The sequence below is a fragment of the Oncorhynchus mykiss genome, chromosome 6 (genome assembly GCF_057628025.1).
Source record: "Oncorhynchus mykiss isolate SJ-2025 chromosome 6, ASM5762802v1, whole genome shotgun sequence".
Classification (NCBI taxonomy): Eukaryota; Metazoa; Chordata; class Actinopteri; order Salmoniformes; family Salmonidae; genus Oncorhynchus; species Oncorhynchus mykiss.
In genome coordinates, this window is record NC_143027.1 from 65,621,005 (window position 1) to 65,639,172 (window position 18,168).

Here is an 18,168-nt window from a genome sequence, read left to right on the forward strand (position 1 = left end):
TATTAGAACACGAACACTAGGACTTATCATGGCAGTAACCTGCCACATTTCCAAAAGGCTAAGAAGTAACTGCAAGGCAGGGAAACAAATGTTTGAATTTATTGCATCAGTTCAAGATTGGCATTAGTTAAAACACATGATTTAACATGCAATGGCCATGGCATACTGACTAACTTTTTCTGAAGTCATCAAATTAATCTGTATAGCAGAAAATATGAACCCATTTTCAATTCAGCTACTCAACTCATCCAAGCTGCAGCGATAATTGCCTTGATGACATCGCCATCTAGTGGTTAGAATATAGGATGATCTCTAGAACAATCTATTTTGAACATGAATGACACAAAGTCACTTTGTAAAGCAAAATTGTAAAGGCATCCCATGCTATAAATAAATGCATTTGAATAACATCAATGCACACTTTGTACAAACTACTAAACAAAACTTCCATAAGCAGGAACATAACTTTAAAAAAGCAGCCTGACCTTATCTTTGGTTTTACATAATCTAAAGCATCAAGGTTTTGTCTCTGATGCTGAATCAGTGTTGGTCTCATCACTGATGTTCACACTGATGTCACTGGCGGTCTCTTTGCCCACATCCTCCTCAGCCTCAGCCTCAGCCTTAGCTACTCCCTTAGTCTGGGCTTCCTTTGTGTCCTTCATACAGGTGTGTGCTGCACACTCCTCTGTCTCAATGTACTCGTTCTGCTGCTCCCCATCCCAGCAGAGGAGAATAGTCTTGAGGCCATTGATCCTTTTTAAAGAGGAAAAATAAAAGGTGCCTTTTTTTAAACACAGTTAACACAGCATCAACTTACATCCCTAAAGTCACTCTGATATAAATCAAACGTATGCATGACCATGTCAAAATGTATATGTTATAGTAATTGTGCTTAATGAATTACCTTGATCTAAATAATGGCTTTCAATTCAAGGGATCTTACATATCTATTTTTTTTCCCCTTTTACAAAAGAAAGTTGTAAAAACACTTACGTTCTGAAGTACAAGAGAACGGCCATTGCAGTCAGAAGAAGAACAATGGCCGAGGTGATAAGTAATGCTTTTGGCACCGCTAAAACAACAGAGCACAGGAGAGGGAAGAGATTACTCATACAAAATGAGCCTGGTCACTTTCACTCCTAATGGTAATGATGACAGAACATAGGAGTGGTTTGATGGACAACAGCAATGTTGGTAGTTAATGTCTCAAACCTCCAATTGAAGACTTTGCACTGCTCATGGACTGGGGTAGTTCTACCTCTACCTCCTCTGGGTTATCAGAAAAACTACTGAGAGAGAGAAGGGAGGAGCGAGAATGAGAGGTGGGCCGTGCGGACTGTGTGGAAGGGACAAGATGAATGATGGCTGGAGAGAGGGAGGTAGAGGGGGGTGAGGCCGCTCCTGAAGGAGAAGGATGTGGTTAGCAATTTTATTCACATTCGATTAAATGAATAAATTGATATCCAGCATTTGGCTGTTTGCCAAATATTTTAATTTCACTCAATTCCTAAAACTTGGTCAAACCACCCCAGGGACAGTTCAGGAAGTTAATGTAGGATGTTTTTCACACTCAAATGTTCCCTTTTCCTCTCACGTTCATACAATTGTTAGTTTCAGAAAGGAAATGAAAGTACATGATTTGACTTTCTGGAAAAATTCCAATTACCTCAGAGTTTAGGGTCAACAAAAAGCCACAGAGCAATTAGATTATGTATCCATGAATCACCATACCATAATATTTCTCTACTTTATCTTTGATCCATTGACTGCATGGAAATTAAGATAAAAAAAAAAATCTTTACTGTACCTGAAGCATTGAAGCAGAACACATCAAAAAGTTTGGTGACAGAGGCTCTCCATTTGATGACACCGGTCTGGTTTTGACCACAGGTTTTACTGGCCTCAATACGAGGGATCACTGCAAAATGTTCATCAATCCACCCAAACCTAGAGACACAGCCGATTTAAAATGGATTCATTCATTCTCAGAGGTTATCTATTATGAAAAGGATCACTAGCATACAAAGAAGAATCGAATCCAAAAGCCATTTTACCTGCATGTTTCCAAGCCCAGTCTCTGAGCCTCCTCAACCTGGGAATTGGAGGCCATGGTAACACCCAGAGACCAGCACACCTCCCTTGCCTCAGAGGCATTAAAGGAATAGGCAAACTGGTTGAGGTCATTTGTGTAGCTGACCAGAAACACCCCAGCTATGTGTCTCTCTGGGAAAGCTGGTGATAAGGGAATTGAAGATAAGTTTCTGTGCATATGTGCTGGTTTTAAAACACGAGCAATATTTCACTGTTCTTGTTTCTAATTAGTCAAGTTTATCAATTTGAAAATCCGATAATAAGTCCGAATATTTTAAAGTCCTTTTTCGTTTAGATCATTTAGTGAAAAATGATCACTTAATGCATTTCCATGCCTTGTATAATTTAATGTATTTTTATATCAATGTTCATCAGTAATCATTCATGAAGATAATAAAATCACTTCAAAATGATGTTCAAAATAATTCTCCAAAAGCACAGTGCATATTTGAGAACTGATTTTGATTAGTGAAAGAAGGCAACATCTTTGAGCTTTGAGGCACATGCAGTATAATCAAAACAAAAAAATAATTCTTACCATGAATTTTGCTAGGATCAACATGTAGACCAGAGAATGACAGTGTGAGAGGCAGCAGTAGTGAGAGTATCCAAACCTGCATCATGGTTACCAATGGTCAGAGACACAGGACTGGAAGCTACTGGGGTGACAAGTGTTCCACTGTGTGTCTGTGAGCCAAAATGAAGAGGTTAGTGAGAGGTGATTCTCTTCAGATCAGAAGGGTGGGTTCATGAAGTAAACAAGGCTGTTGCATAAATGACCAGTTAGACGAGGTGCTGACATGGCCACGGAACCACCACGAACGGAAGCAGGAAATACGTTGTACAGGCCATTCAGTATGGGCACTTTAGGATCCAACCAGGTCCAAGAATAAGATAAATGTAGCAAGACATTAACATAACATGGGGCAGAAGCTTCGGAAGTGTGGCATAAACTGCTGAAGTAGTTAATTAACTGAGAATACGATGAACATCTCTTACTCATAATAGTCTGTAATAACGCATGCTTGAAAAGACGTATGGAGGATTCCATCCAAACTGATCTTCAGAACTCCTTTACCAATTTCAGGAAAACATTTCTGAGATGATCATGTAAACTACTAACATCAAAACATTGAACATGAGGGAAATTTGTTTTAATAGATAGGCACGTCAAATTGTGAGACTGCCAAAAAAAACGTATGAATACAGAATAAGCAAAAATCAAACAAGCTAGTCCTTAAGTTGTATTCTTTCAAGAGAGTACAGGAGGAGTGTTTGGCACAGATAGATGTTGGGCAAGTTGTTTATTTTTATTGACTTTGGCACCTCACACAATCATTTCCTCCCTCTGCCCATTGCTCAGTCATTAACAAGCTCATGATCCCTGGCATCCTCTGATGTGACTCTGACACACAGCGAAATCCCACTTCCAGCAAACACCTCACCCCAACCTAGTACAGTAGGAAATGACGCAGGCAGAACCGAAAAATAAGCAAAAGTAGTTGTTTGCTGTATGAGAAGAGTCAGTGACATTTAAACATCCCCAAAAAATTGACATCTAAAGAGAACATTTATATTTTATTTTGTGACATTAATTTAATATTAAAATAGAGAGAATCACTCAAGCAGCCTTGACACACTGCAGCTACAGCTTAATGGAGCCAAGTAGATTACATAAGTGGTTTCCTGAGAGATATGAAAGGTTCAAAAGATCTTTCATTTTCATAAGTGCATGGAGGAAGAGAACAAGCGCTGTGCTGAAAAATACAATTACTGTGTCACTCATTCCTCCAAGGAAACGACTGATTTGGGAGGTTAGCATGAGAACTCTGCCAACACACCTGTTTGCTTCATGGAAACTGCACCTGTCTGTCTGACATACATTATTCACTATGGAAATGAATGCTGCGAGTTTTAAGGCACCTTTATTTCAAGGTGAAAATGACACAACAGAAAACCCTGGCACGCATGCGGGAAGAAGATTTCTCATGCTGTCTAAAAGTGCTCTCGTACATTAAGGAAATCTTTCAAGGCTCGGAGGATGCAAACCAACACAGTAACAACACAAACAAACAAGAACCATCAGCTGCTAAATATTACACTTGAGGAACTACTTTGGAATGTGTTTATATTATAGATTTTCCAAAAAGTATCTGCTTAAATACCACAAATATAGATATTTTACTAAAGATAAAAACAAAACAAAAAAAAACATATCTATGTCCTTAAATATCGCTGTAAATCTCTTCAGGGGATGTCCTCTTACTGGACCTGAGAGAATGAACATAAAATAACAGAGTGGTAGATGAATGTACATTAGTTTAATGTCTACTGTGACATTTGTCTTAGGGAACTCATCAGGAATCTTCCATTTTCGCCCATGGGGCCACATTCAGTCCTCCAGGATGACATTCAGAGTAGGACCAGGAATAATAACAATACATTGTGAATACATACAGTGAGGTCCAAAAGTATTTGGACAATGACAAATATATATTTGGGGGGGGGGGCTCTGTACTCCAGCACTTTGGATTTGAAATGATACAATGACTATGAAGTGCAAACTGTCAGCTTTGGTTTGAGGGTATTTTCATCCATATTTCATCCATTAAAAATTACAGCACTGTGTTGTACATAGTCCCCCCATTTTAGGGAACCAAAACTATTTTGAGAAATTCACTTCTATGTGTAACAAGTAGTCAAAAGTTTAGTATTTGGTCCCATATTCATAGCAAGCAATGACTACATCAAGCTCGTGAATACAAACTTGTTGAATGCATTTTCAGTTTGTGTGTCAGATTATTTTGTGCCCAATAGAAATGAATGGTAAATAATGTATTGTGTATTTTGGAGTCAATTTTATTGTAAATAATAATAGAACATGTTCCTAAACACTTTTAAATGAATGTGGATGCTACCATGATTACGGAAAATTATGAATGAATCGTGAATAATGATGAGTGTGAAAGTTACTGAGGTGTAAATATCATACCCCCCAAAATGCTAATCCTCCCTGTTCATTCTGTTCATTGTGTCCTTCAGGATTATCCGCAATCATGGTAACATCCACATTAAAGTAGAAGAGTTATTATATTAATATTATAATATTATATTCTTATTTATAACATCAAAATGACACAATACATTATTTACCATTCATTTCTATTGGGCACAAAATAATCTGAAACACAACCGAAACAAACAGAAAATGCATCCAACAGATTAGTAGAGTCATACGCTAAATACTACACTTTGGACTTCTATAATACACATATAAGTGAATTTGTCCAAAACCTTCTGGCTCCCTGAAATGGGGGGACTGTGTTCAAAAAGTGTTGTAATTTCTAAACAGTTCACCTGGTATGGATGAAAATACCCTCATATTAAAGCTGACAGTCTGCGTTATAACATCATAGTCATTGTATCATTTAAAATCCAAAGTCCTGGATCTCACTGTACATAAGAACATATTTCATCACACTATTATACTTGGCCCCCTAAGCAACAATCATATATCACCATCACAAACACTTGGGCAGCTTTCCTAACACGACATAAATATGCCTTGATAAAGTTTATGATCATTAGAAGGCTTACCCTCTGAAACCAATAAAAAAAACTCAATAAACGCTCCCAAAGATACATCGCCAAACCCTTCAAAACCCTATATTCAAGTTCAGCTCTTTATGGTGATGTATCATGGAAAGAATTGTCTGTGGACTGAGAGAAGTATGAGACAGGCTCTTTGTTATTCTGGAGTGGGATTCTTTGGCTGTACTCCTACATTCAGTTCAAAGATCTTCTTCTTGCCCTGGACCATGGCTTTTTCTGCCGACATGTCCCCATGGTTATTATAGCGATCACTAAAGTATGTGAAAACATTGACGACCAGAAACGTGACCAGGAACAACGTCAAAACAATCCAGAGAAGTCGGTTACCGCGGAAGATCTTGGGGCAAAGCCGGTCAAGGACAACTAGGACCTCTTCAACCTTACTGTAAAGGCAAAATTGAGAGGGGATTCAGAACAATTCAAGGTATACACCCAGTCACTATACAGCGACTAGTATAACTACATAATAATTCATTTACAATTGATCTACATGAAGTGAAAATCACCTGCTGAACTTTTCTTTTCTGATGATTTCTTTTCCTTTTCCTTCATCCTTCTTTTCTGGCTTTTCCTCTACTTTCTCCTCCTCTTCCTCCACCTCTTTGATTTCTTTGCTTCTCTTAAGTCCCTCTTGGTAGCTGTGTTTGGAACGTTACAGTTGTTTTCTCATTAAAGGCACATGAGCTGATAGTAGAGGAAGTATCAGCAGTGGCACAGCGGTGGCACATTACTACCATTCAAAAGTTTGGGGTCACTTAGAAATGTCCTTGTTTTTGAAAGAAAATAAACATTTTTGTTTTGCTTCATTAAGTAGTACCCGCAAAACGCCAGTCTAAACGTCAACAGAGAAGAGGTGACTCCAGGATGCTGGCCTTCTAGGCAGAGTTCCTCTGTCCAGTGTTTCTGTTCTTTTGCGCATCTTAATATTTTATTTTCATTGGCCAGTCTGAGATATGGCTTTTTCTTTGCAACTCTGCCTAGAAGGCCAGCATCCCAGAGTCGCCTCTTCACTGTTGACTTTGAGACTGGTGTTTTGCGGGTTCTCTTTAATGAAGCTTCCAGTTGAGGACTTGTGAGGCCTCTGTTTTTCAAACTAGACACTCTAATGTACTAGTCCTCTGGCTCAGTTGTGCACCGGGGCCTCCCACTCCTCTTTCATTCTGGTTAGGGCCAGTTTGTGCTGTTCTGTGAAGGGAGTAGTACACAGCGTTGTACGAGATCTTCAGTTTCTTGGCAATTTCTCGCATGGAATAGCTTACATTTCTCAGAACAAGAATAGACTGACGAGTTTCAGAAGAAAGTTATTTGTTTCTGGCCATTTTGAGTCTGTATTCGAACCCACAAATGCTGATGCTCCAGATACTCAACTAGTCTAAAGAAGGACAGTTGTATTGCTTCTTTAATTAGCACAACAGTTTTCAGCTGTGCTAACATTGTTGTAAAATGGTTTTCTAATGATCAATTAGCCTTTTAAAATGATAAACTTGGATTAGCTAACACAACGTTCCATTGGAACACAGGAGTGATGGTTAGTGATAATGGGCCTATGCAGATATTCCATAAAAAAATCTGCATTTCCAGTCACTTACAACATTAACAATATCTACACTATATTTCTGATCAATTTGATGTAATTTCAATGGACAATGTACTTGTCCTTTCTAAGTGACCCCAAAATTTTGAATGGTGGTGTATAAACTACTTTACTTTATTGCAATGCTGACTATACTGAATGTACAGTATATTTCGTTGAGTATTCATATTCTATTATGTACTGGGGCTATTATGTCAGTACAGTACAGCCCGTGTTGAGCCACTCCTCTGTCAGCGTGCACAGGGTGTGTGACTGTGGGTATGATTGTGGGTGGTCAGGGTGAGTGAGTACATAGAAAAGGGCCTCACCCTTTATTGTAGGCCTCCTCCTCGATCTTTGCCTTGATCTCTGATCTGATCTCCTCTAGGTTGATGGAGGGCTTGGCTGGGGCAGATGGCTCAGCTTCCTGCTCTGCCACAGTCTTTCCACTGCATTGTTTCATAGCGGAAAAAACACATAGAACATTTTACCAACAGACATTATGAGAGAGAGGAGTGCATTATGGTCATTAGGCTTTCCATCATAACACTGTGGCCTTGTGTTAATGGACAGGCTGGAACGCAGTTGAAAGGCAGCGTGCGGGGATGGCACCATCACTGCCAGGTAAGCTTGCGTAAAAAACAAGTACGAAGGCAAAATGTGTACATGGGGACTCTTAAAATGTCCCTGGCTTTTACTGAGCAGACACTTGATACATTGTTATTGTCTTTCTTGCTTTGAGAGATCCTGAGATTTTGGCATGGGGCGAACTAAGAGAGCACATCTCCCTCTCCCTCTCCCTCTCTCCTGGCTTTTGTCAAGCTCCCCAGCCCAAATGTTTAGATTACATCTCAGAATAGCCCATCAGCCAGTTGCAGTTGGGTTTTTATGGAATGTTGCATAGTTATTTTGGGGGCATAGACAATCTGGGAGTTGCATAAGGGTAGTGCAGTTATCTGCTGTGTATGGCCCCTGGTATCCGGATGGCAATGATTAATCAAGTTACTCCCCCGGGAACACTTCCTGAAGGTCAAGTACATGAGGCAAATATTCTGATACAGCACAAGATGTCTTCTGATAAGGGTGTACATATATTAAGGCCCCGCATCGCCCATTGTTTCACAGCGCTGTGAACTGACCTTGGGAACCAGGCAATACAGGCAAGGAGATAGATTGTGCTGAGTACAGTATGTACAGTATATTTGTGGGTATGCATTAGGTCAACATTATGACAGAGGATGGAGGAACATACCTCTCATCTATAGCTGGATGTGTAGGCTCAGTGGGAAAGTTGCTTTTCACACTGTTGGCTTCACACTGTAATTAACAAGAACGAACAACATGCATGTAGACGAAGCAGACTAATAAACTTAAATAGACAGGATATCACCACTTAATCATGTGGTCAGGTTGACAGGCTGAGAAGGTTGTGATTGGGTAGAAATACCAGGACAGGAAGTGCTTGGCCCATGGTGGGTTGGGGGCTGGGTCCCATGGCAACGCTGGGGCCGGGTCCTGCCATGACCGGGGTCTGACCAGGGATGTTCAGGAGGTTAAATTTGGGGACTACCGCAACACTGACCCTCCGCCTGGGCAAAGCCTGATAAGGAACAATTGGAAAGGAGGGAGAGAGAGAGGGTGAGAGATAGAGGGAAGAAGAAAATAGAGGGAGAGTTCAGTTGGGGGGATTATCCTTAAAAATATATTGAGACGTGTCAACCATATAACCAGTCAAATCCAGTGCATACTCTCAACAACAAACCCAGTGGAAACACTCTGTTCAACACTACAGCACCAACCTTTCCCAGGGTCAGCGACATTGATCTGGATGGCCGTGGGACTCCATCATCTAACCAAAGGACACAGGAGAATGCAGTTTAAGTCAATCAACATTTTGCAACAACTCGCCTATCATGCACTGGAGATAAAGGGTTTGTGCAGGTGTACCTCCAGTGTCTATGGATCCTCCATAGCAGCGACTGGAGTTCTGGTTGGCCAGCTTCTTGAACTCCATCAGCTCAGCGTGGTCCTTCTCATAGGTCCTCTTCAGATTCTCCACGTACTGCATCATCACCTCTGTGGCCTTGTTCATACGTTTCTCCTGTCACACAAAGGGTTCCAAAAGGGTTCTTTGGCTGTCCCCATAGGATAACCCTTTTTTGGGTTCCATGTAGAACCGTCTGTGGAAAGCGTTTTACTTGGAACCCAAAAGGGTTCTACCTGGAACCAAAAAGGGTTCTCCTATGAGGACAGACAAATAACCCTTTAAGGTTCTAGATAGCAGCAACAACAGTCATTACTCTCTATGGGCAGGAGAGTTAACCATACAGTCACACGAGAGAGAGAGAGAGAGAGAGACTCCAACACTGTAGAAAGCCATCATCATGTCAGGTCTGGGATCAGGTCTGGGGTCAGCAGCAATATGTTGTTAGTCTATAAATCACAAGGGACTTGTGTGACGTCTAGCAACGGACATACCCCTGAGTCCTTCCCTAGTCATTTATTGGAGTTGGCTTTGGCGTGAACGATAACCTGAGGGAAAGCATAACATCAGACTAAATCGTTCATAAACATAACTTATCTGTCCAAAAACAAACATACCCATGGCCCTGAACATCCCAAAGTGTTTTTCTCATGACAGGATCATGGAAAAGTTTTCACTTCCACTCAATATTTTCTTCTCTCATTCATGGGTTTCCTCGAATCATTAGTGTACCCCGCGGATGGCCTATCCTATCCTATTGCCTGCATTCCAGTACCTGTCTGACTGCTCCAACCATCTCAGCTCTGCTGGAGAGCCTGGTGGCCAGACGGTGCAGTACTGCTACTGTCTCTATGAGGCACTGGTAAGACTCCCGCTGCTCCATGTTACTCCACTGTGGTGCCGTGCACTGAGGAGACAACAGCAACAAAACACAGGTCTTTTATAAGTGAAAGTGAATCACAACTCATTTATTTTCCTGTGTCATCATGGCCGACTAAAGGCTGACCTTCAGAGAGCCTTTGAATTCTTCCAGTTCCTTCTCCGTGTTCTCCTCGGTCAGGGTCCGCTCCCGCTCCGCCTGTTTGAGCCGTGTCTCCAGAGTGTAGTTGTCGTTCCGGAACGCCAGCGACAGTTGAACAAATGCATTCTGTGGGGAGGATATGACTGTGTTTAATGTTCATTAAACCGTCACCAGGGACACATTAGATACCATTATTAAGGACTGTGACACACCAACTCACTGGACCTCCACAAAAATGTAACATAACTGTTATGCTAGCAATGTACAGTATGCGGTAATGTAAAGCACAACTACACCAGCTGGCTACCCAGCTGCCATATAGAGCACCAACTAGCCAGTGTGTTGACAGTGCTGCTTGCTACCAGGCCTTAGATGAGCCTATAACGTGCAGCGATGCTGACAGATGAACTCCTGGTGCCATGCGGTCATGGCACTCGTCGCAGAGTACCGAGACAGGCGTTGAGAGGAAATCGGGGACTTCGACTGTCCTAGTGCACCCTGGGTGGAACCGGTGTCTGGGCAGGCGGGGCTATAGCCTAGGCCAAGTGCTCTGCACTCAAACAACACAGCCATGTTTGCATTTTCTTCTTAGAGACAGGAAATCATTAAGGCTCTCATTAGTCTCAATCATGGGTAGGGACTAGGGGCTTCCTGTACATTACATTCATGAGGCCACAGACAGGGGGAGAACATGCACTATAAAACTGTTACTGTTGTATAATACACTCTCCAGAGTAGATACTAACCTCAACTTCTTTTTCCGTGAGTGGAGGTGCACTACAAAATAATCAGAGAGGAAATATAGGTTCAGTATATAAGTAGAAAAAACCTAAATATATGGTCAAAGGTCATTCCCTGTCAGTCTAAATACTGTGATACCCACCAGCCTGGTAGCCCTCTGTGCAGTTTGAGTTTCCTCAGCATGATGTCTGAGATGTTGGGCATGGCGTCTGACTTCTCTTTAGCCTCCTCATCAGTAGGAGACCCTGCAGGGGGCAGAAGAGAGGGACCAGGCCACCCACACACACACACACACACACACACACACACACACACACACACACACACAACCATTAGATAGTTACAACGTGGCAATCTGGTCTCTATGGGAAAACCAAATTTATTTAAATGATCAGATTACTATTTCGATAATCGACCTACTTCTGAAAAACATTGTACTGCAATTTTATTGGATCACAAACTACTTCACTGTCATTTCAAAGTTTGGGCAAACCAATATTAGCTGACTGGGTTCTCTCATGTTTTAGTTAACACTCACACCATCTGCTGGTGCAAACTAAAAATAACATTTCAGGTTGCCAATAAATTGCAGCTCTGTGCAAACTTAGAACAGAACATGCCCTCAGTTCTAAGGAAAATCTTGCGGGGTCAGTAAGGACTAGCATCCTGTGACGTAGCTGGGAGCCTTGACTCATTTCCCCCTCACTAGATAAAAGTCTACTGTCCACAACCAATGGTCTGTTACACAGCACTGTCTCCTCTGCAGGTCAGACATGGGGTAACACAGTACCTCTTTCCTGTTCAGCTGTTTCACTCAAGTCTGCCAACTTTGACCCCACAATGCTTTGGTTCCGCATCAGCTTGTGCTCCTGTATACAGAAGAACAGTGCACATTTAGATTTTTAAGAGCTTTCATGTTGTAATAACTGTGTCGCACAAAGATGTTTACAAGACCAAAACATTACAAGAACAAAACATTCTCTCTCATGATTTTAGCATTTACTAAAAGGCTTTTAAATCCCCAAAACATGCAATAAATGTCACATTAATGCTGTCAGGTGAAACTCAAGGGATGAGCCCGGTCGTTAAAAGGCTCCCATCGTACCTCTCTTATTTTGGACAGCTTCTGCACGTTGACAGGCTGTACAGGGAAGTCCTTGTACCCAGAGGACTTGAGCAGGGCATCCCGGGTCTTGTCTTGAAAGGAGAAGGTTTCCTCGTTTGTAGGGGGGAGACTTGGTGCCCCATTCCTGGCGTTGAGGGTTCCAACAGTGTCCCAGGACACAGCTCTCATGAGGGGAGGAAATGCCCCGATTGTCTTGATCTCTGCCGTGCAGGGGGCCTGTTGAGTGGGGGGCCGAGGGACAGGCTTGGCCACCCCAGTGGCAGGGGCCTGGTTGGGGGCTCGAACCAGACCCTCCTCTGGCTTATTGACTAGTACTGGTTCTGGGCAATTCTTAGCTGTTACCCGGGGGTCACAGTTCTCCTTCTGGCCCCCATTGGGCTCCCTGGGGGGTGGGGGGCCAGAGTAGCGGGGAACCAGGGTGCCTGAGGACACCTTACGCTTCTCATTGGGCTTCCAGTCCACCAACCTCCTGGTGCTCTAAAAACAGCAATATCATAATTCCTTAAACACTGTAAATTCAGGAGAAACAAATAGGATTTTCTTGGAGAGGGGGCGCAAGAATGTCAACATTTACAATTTTCTACCGTAAATTAATTATTGTATCCAACATAGCTATGAGCATAGCTATTCTGGAGTGTAAACTCATGTGGGTTTTACTAACTACGTATTGCATTTTCGTGTATGACTAACTGTTCCAGGGTGCCACTTGAGAATGAGAGTGGTGGTGAGAGTGCTGTGCTACCTCATGCTCTGGTGTACTGGTGTCAGCCTGCTCCCTCGTAGACAGACCCTCCAATCGCTGCCAGAGAGGAACACAAAACAACACACATCAACATAGTGTTGACACCACTACTGAGTGCATCAGAGAAATCCATACTGGTCTTACCAGGCTGACAGGCGATGAGGGGGCATAGTTCACCTCTGTGGCTACAGCTGAAAGAAAAAGGTTTAGAACAAAAGCTGTTTAATTAAATGCATTTTTTTATATTTTTAAGCAAGGCTTTTCATGCGCTCCATTGAAGAGAGTGAGTATTCTCTAACAGACAGAAAGATGTACCTATTTGAGGGGCTGTGATAAGAGAGCTGCTTCTGGACGGTACAGGTGAGGAAGATGGTGTGTGGTTAGGAGAAAGACCTGTGGATAAAACACACACACGTGTTTTATGTTTGGACAATGAAAGTACAGTATACTGCATCAGCATCGCTTCCCAGATAACAACGCAACAATAAAACTATAGTTATTGGGACTTCATTTGATATCTGTCACTGTAGTCTGTTACGTGATGGAAGACTGGACTTATCTGGCGTGCATTCAGAATGCTGCAAGACGAAGGCATGAGGGCACGTACGTGATGTTCAGATAACTCCGGAAGTCAAGATAGAAAAATGCTGCAATTACAATGACTCACTCACGCAACTCAGCTAGCAGACCTGAGGGACCCTGTTTCACTTGTATTTCATAACCAATGTTAAGAGTCAAAATATTGTTCAACCAAATCTACACTTCAACAGCTGACTAAATATCTACTGTGCAAATAGTGGTCTTAAACTGAAGAGCTTACGTGACATTTCTTGTATCATCTTTCTGCCTCTGTCTTACATACTGTATACTATACAGTAAGACTTATCGTAAAGTACTTGTATATTTCCCTGTTTCACTTGTATACCAATCTGTAAACCAGTGAGTGTCTCTCACCTGTGGGGGATTCAGAGAGGCTGCAGGTGGACTTTCGGCCCCTGCGGCTCAGGAAGCGGTCGCTGACTTTCTTGGCCTCCTGCAGCAGCACCAGGTTCTTCTGACGGTCCTCCTCTGAGAGCTGCAGCTCAGGCAGATGGTCTTTCACCAGGTCTATCACATTGCCTGTATTGTCTGAGAAGGACACACACACACACACACACACACACACACACACACACACATAATTAAAACACAAACAGAGACAATAAGAGACAAATGGCAACAACCAATAGTATTCTCTCTGAGCTCAGCACAGAGCAACAAGCCAACATCAATAGTGATCAAAGCAGAAGCATCCCGGCGCTGAGAGCTTGGGCTATGCTTTTCTAAGGACAAAGGGCACCAGTCAGAAACTGATGACCAAACTTAGACATTTCAATAGATGGAATTAAATTAGCCATACAATGTTATGAAGAAAAAAATCCCAATGGAACTCACATTTTGAACAATGGACTTATGTACTGTACGTTTTGGTAACACAAGGCTATATTTAGCCTTTAAGTATTTGATTGTACCCACCGACAGTAATGATTGGTCCTCCCAGGGAGTTTCGGGACAAGCGAGATCTGGGACTGTGTGGTCTGGGAAAGAGAAACGTTTCAAATGAACAGACGCCGTGTTCTTACGACACAGTCTTTATTTACATTTAGCTACTCCAAACACTTGAAGAAGGACGGATTTTCTTTTCTAGAAATATCTCGATCCTGGCTTGGTTAAAGTGGCAAATCTTTCAAGAGGTGGTTTGCTCTCAAGCCTTTTTGACATGAACAGTCCTGTTCTCAGGATGAAATAACCCATGTACCTGGTCTGCTCCAGAGGGCGACCGTCTGCTTGGACCACGGTCACGGTCGCTTGCTTTGGGAAGACAATGGTGGGAGCAGGCATCGCCACGGTAACTGCTCTACTTTCAACTGGTGTATACTAGATAGAAAGACACGTGAGAAACAAAAGGTTATGCAGCAAGACCAGAACTAGACTGCATGCAAAAGGTTTTGAGTGGACTTCTGAGGGACCTGGATCGCAGACATGGGATCCTGCCATAGAAAAATCGGATATTGTCTCTCAAACAGAAGGCAAATTCATAGATATGGATATTGTTATTGCAATTGTTATTGCAAATTGGCTTGTGTCACCGCAAAGGCACTTTCTCATTCTCTACCCTTTAACCTTCCTGCTTATGTACACATCTATAAAATATTGTGTACACACCTTCACAGAGATGTTTGGTGACTTGGTTCCCCAAATTGAAGACTTGGTGTTTTCATAAGCTTTTAATGTCGATATTAATGTGAAGACAGAGCCAAATATACACCTTAATGTCTCTCCAGACCCTCCCTGATGTTGACCATGGCTGGGACTGTATGGGGATCGTGGTGGAATCCGCAGGAGGAAAAAGACTTCAAGGCATACCCATTTCAAAGTACTTTTAAGGGGAAAATAAATACACTTGTGGTCCTCTGTGATCGGTGGGTATTTCAGTGAGGCACTTAGCTCTGTTGACTAGGAGGTGGTCCATGGTTTCCAGCAGCAGCAGCAGTTTTAGCTCAGCAGCACAATGTCAACAGCCTGAACCCCTGAACATCAGAAACTCTAGACAACGTCCCTCTGGACTAAACACATCCTGAACTCACTGAACCTCAGCATCCCAGGAGAGTGGAAGGACAGAATGAACACTCACTTGAACCAAGTCAACCATATTAAGTATATTTCCAACATTAAAAGGTCAGGCTTATATACCCTGTACATGTTTTATTTATATCCTAGAGTCCCAGTTCTATCCTCAGAGAAAATTATGCAAATAAACAGGGAGGCATTAAATTAACCTTCACTGAGAGCTTCACTGTGACCTTTGTCCTGGAAGAGAATATGAATAAATGTTATCCCTGTAACAGTCTAAAACTGAAAGGCCAGGGAATTTGTTTAATGAAGGAGGATCATTTCATACGGCTGCCATACCCCCAGGTTAGATTACAGAGGCTCATTGCATTCCTCAGTGAAGTCTTATCTAGGCCGTGTTTATGACTGAGTGAAATGAGTGACAGTATACTTCTAGGGGGTGTAACTCGGTGGTTCTGGTGAGGCAGTCATCCGCTCAACACAAATCTGTATATAGGTCCTGATTGTACACAGACAGCTTTCAGGAAGCCTCTACTTTTCTTTCTCAAAAACAGAGTTTCAAGAGCATGTTTTCTGGGAGACACACTGGACTAGGCAAAGCCACATTCAGAGACTCATAAAACATCCAATCTGTCCACTGCTCTGTACAAGTCTACTCAGCTCAATAAACATTAGGGTGGGGAGTCACACGGGATCTGAACAGATGACAGAACAAAACAACAAGAGACAGTGCAGTCTTCAAAGTAGAGCCAAGATTTGGAGTGGTCTGGACACACTGTGCTAACCTGTCTTGACCACCAGCGCAGTGCAAATTCTCTCATCAACACAGAAAACAGGTAATAAGAGGCTCTGGGAAAAAAAAGGTTGTAATCTGGACAGAAGAGGAAAGAACATTCTGCTCATGTTTTTGCTGGGATTAATTACATATTTTCACTGCTGAGTGAAGCTTTGTTCCTGAGCCAAAAATAGAAGTGGATGAAACGCACCCATAAAGCACAGGAATCCCAAACTCAAATCATGAATGAATTAAAGTCTGGTGAAAGACAGTGAAAGGATTCATTGTTACTAAAGATACACACATCCAAAACACACTAACATGTATTAGCAATGAATATGTGAGCAACACTATGAGCATAGATATGAGCTAAGACTAATGCTCATATTGCTCATATGCTATTGTTGCTCACACATTCATTGCAAATCAGTATAGCTTGTCAATACTGAGGTTCTAGGTTCTGTATTAATGAGATAGTGTCATGTATAGCTCTGAGTGCAACATACCACAGCTTTAGAGGGAAGGTTTAATGTAATGGATAGGTAGGTACTCACTGTGCTGGGTGAGCTGGAGGAACTGTCGAGCTCCTCAGGGGAATCCTCCTCTTCTTCCGGGAGGACGGGCATAACGGGGGGCTGTGGGGCTCGGGGTCGTGTCAGGGGGAAGAAAAAGGGACTCTCAGCTGGAGTGGGTTGGGTAGGGGATTCCTCTAACTGCTGTTCAGTCTGAACCCAGGGAAAGCAGTACAACTCGTGGCCCCCTCCTTCCTGAAACCAGAATTATATGCATGCAAGCAGGAAGTCACACAGGTACAAGTGAGAATAGGCAGCCTCTGATAGCTTCTAACTATCAGGGAAACCACAAAGAAGCATGACGCTTCCTCAAATAGGATAAGTGTATAGATACATTTGCTTGAACGGGTGTGCCAACTGGTGGTGGCTATGTCTGTTTGAACTTTGATGTTGGAAGACAAAAACCTATGATATCATAAGGAAAGGGCCTTGTAGACATACATTCAAAGTCTGTAAATAGTATTGCAGTTGCACTGTTCTGGTCATCTCCGTGTAAAAGGACCAATGAGCACCAACATGTGACGCTTATAGGTTACATATCACATTTGGTGTCAAATGAAAGTCTATATTATAAGAAGGCATAGATTTTTCAATCATTTTCCATTTAAAAAAATGTGGCATAAGTCAAAACTTTGATTTGTGGATAAACAGATGGAAAAGGGGTCTTAGTAAACATCTTCCAGAAAAAGTCTTAAAAAGGTATCAGAAATACATTAAAAATGTTACGGTGCGTGAATGAGGACCCAAAAGCGAATTAACTTAAACAGAGCCTCTTTAATTACCAAACATAGGTAGGCTCAGACGGACCGGCAGATTCCGACAGGACAAGACAAGGTTACAGCAAACATGACGACAGTCTGGTTCAGGCATGAAACACAACAAACAAGAATCCGACAAGGACAGGAACAAAAACAGAGAGAGATATAGGGGACTAATCAGAGGGAAAAGGGGAACAGGTGGGAGAAGGGGTGACGAGGTAGTCAAGAGGAGACAAGGAACAGCTGGGGGAAAGCGGGGGAGAAAAGGTAACCTAACAACGACCAGCAGAGGGAGACAGGGTGAAGGGAAAGGACAGAGACAAGACACAACATGACAGTACATGACAGTACCCCCCCACTCACCGAGCGCCTCCTGGCGCACTCGAGGAGGAAACCTGGCGGCAACGGAGGAAATCCTCGATCAGCGCACGGTCCAGCACGTCCCGAGAGGGAACCCAACTCCTCTCCTCAGGACCGTACCCCTCCCAATCTACGAGGTACTGGTGACCACGGCCCCGAGGACGCATGTCCAAAATTCTACGGACCCTGTAGATGGG

General features: G+C 42.6%; 2 protein-coding genes across 6 annotated transcripts in view; both read right to left on the reverse strand.

The window, feature by feature from the left end:
- Positions 1 to 83: 83 nt before the first annotated feature.
- Positions 84 to 2,917, reverse strand: LOC110526369 (uncharacterized). The gene is made up of 6 exons (XM_021607286.3): positions 2,633 to 2,917; positions 2,058 to 2,235; positions 1,811 to 1,950; positions 1,216 to 1,404; positions 997 to 1,075; positions 84 to 756 (listed from the first exon to the last, which is right to left on the reverse strand). Exons 1-6 carry the CDS (start codon positions 2,715 to 2,717, stop codon positions 516 to 518), a joined length of 912 nt encoding a protein of 303 aa, XP_021462961.3. The 5' UTR covers positions 2,718 to 2,917; the 3' UTR covers positions 84 to 515.
- Positions 2,918 to 3,383: 466 nt separating this feature from the next.
- Positions 3,384 to 18,168, reverse strand: part of LOC110526367 (inositol 1,4,5-triphosphate receptor associated 1) — a 28,983-nt gene continuing 14,198 nt past the window's right edge. For 4 of the 5 annotated variants that reach the window (XM_021607274.3, XM_090238598.1, XM_021607281.3 and 1 more), the window contains 20 exons: positions 16,836 to 17,048; positions 14,692 to 14,810; positions 14,409 to 14,470; positions 13,848 to 14,021; positions 13,209 to 13,286; positions 13,038 to 13,084; positions 12,894 to 12,950; positions 12,131 to 12,628; positions 11,816 to 11,894; positions 11,168 to 11,270; positions 11,031 to 11,061; positions 10,270 to 10,410; positions 10,039 to 10,170; positions 9,227 to 9,380; positions 9,079 to 9,128; positions 8,727 to 8,879; positions 8,532 to 8,596; positions 7,609 to 7,728; positions 6,213 to 6,344; positions 3,384 to 6,089 (listed from right to left, as the gene is read on the reverse strand). In XM_021607274.3, the coding sequence (XP_021462949.3) occupies positions 5,843 to 6,089; positions 6,213 to 6,344; positions 7,609 to 7,728; positions 8,532 to 8,596; positions 8,727 to 8,879; positions 9,079 to 9,128; positions 9,227 to 9,380; positions 10,039 to 10,170; positions 10,270 to 10,410; positions 11,031 to 11,061; positions 11,168 to 11,270; positions 11,816 to 11,894; positions 12,131 to 12,628; positions 12,894 to 12,950; positions 13,038 to 13,084; positions 13,209 to 13,286; positions 13,848 to 14,021; positions 14,409 to 14,470; positions 14,692 to 14,810; positions 16,836 to 17,048 (2,655 nt within the window). In that variant the 3' untranslated portion in view covers positions 3,384 to 5,842. Of the gene's footprint in view, positions 6,090 to 6,212; positions 6,345 to 7,608; positions 7,729 to 8,531; positions 8,597 to 8,726; positions 8,880 to 9,078; positions 9,129 to 9,226; positions 9,381 to 10,038; positions 10,171 to 10,269; positions 10,835 to 11,030; positions 11,062 to 11,167; positions 11,271 to 11,815; positions 11,895 to 12,130; positions 12,629 to 12,893; positions 12,951 to 13,037; positions 13,085 to 13,208; positions 13,287 to 13,847; positions 14,022 to 14,408; positions 14,471 to 14,691; positions 14,811 to 16,835; positions 17,049 to 18,168 lie in introns of all 5 variants that reach the window. The other variant, XR_016496813.1, reaches the window with a different exon arrangement.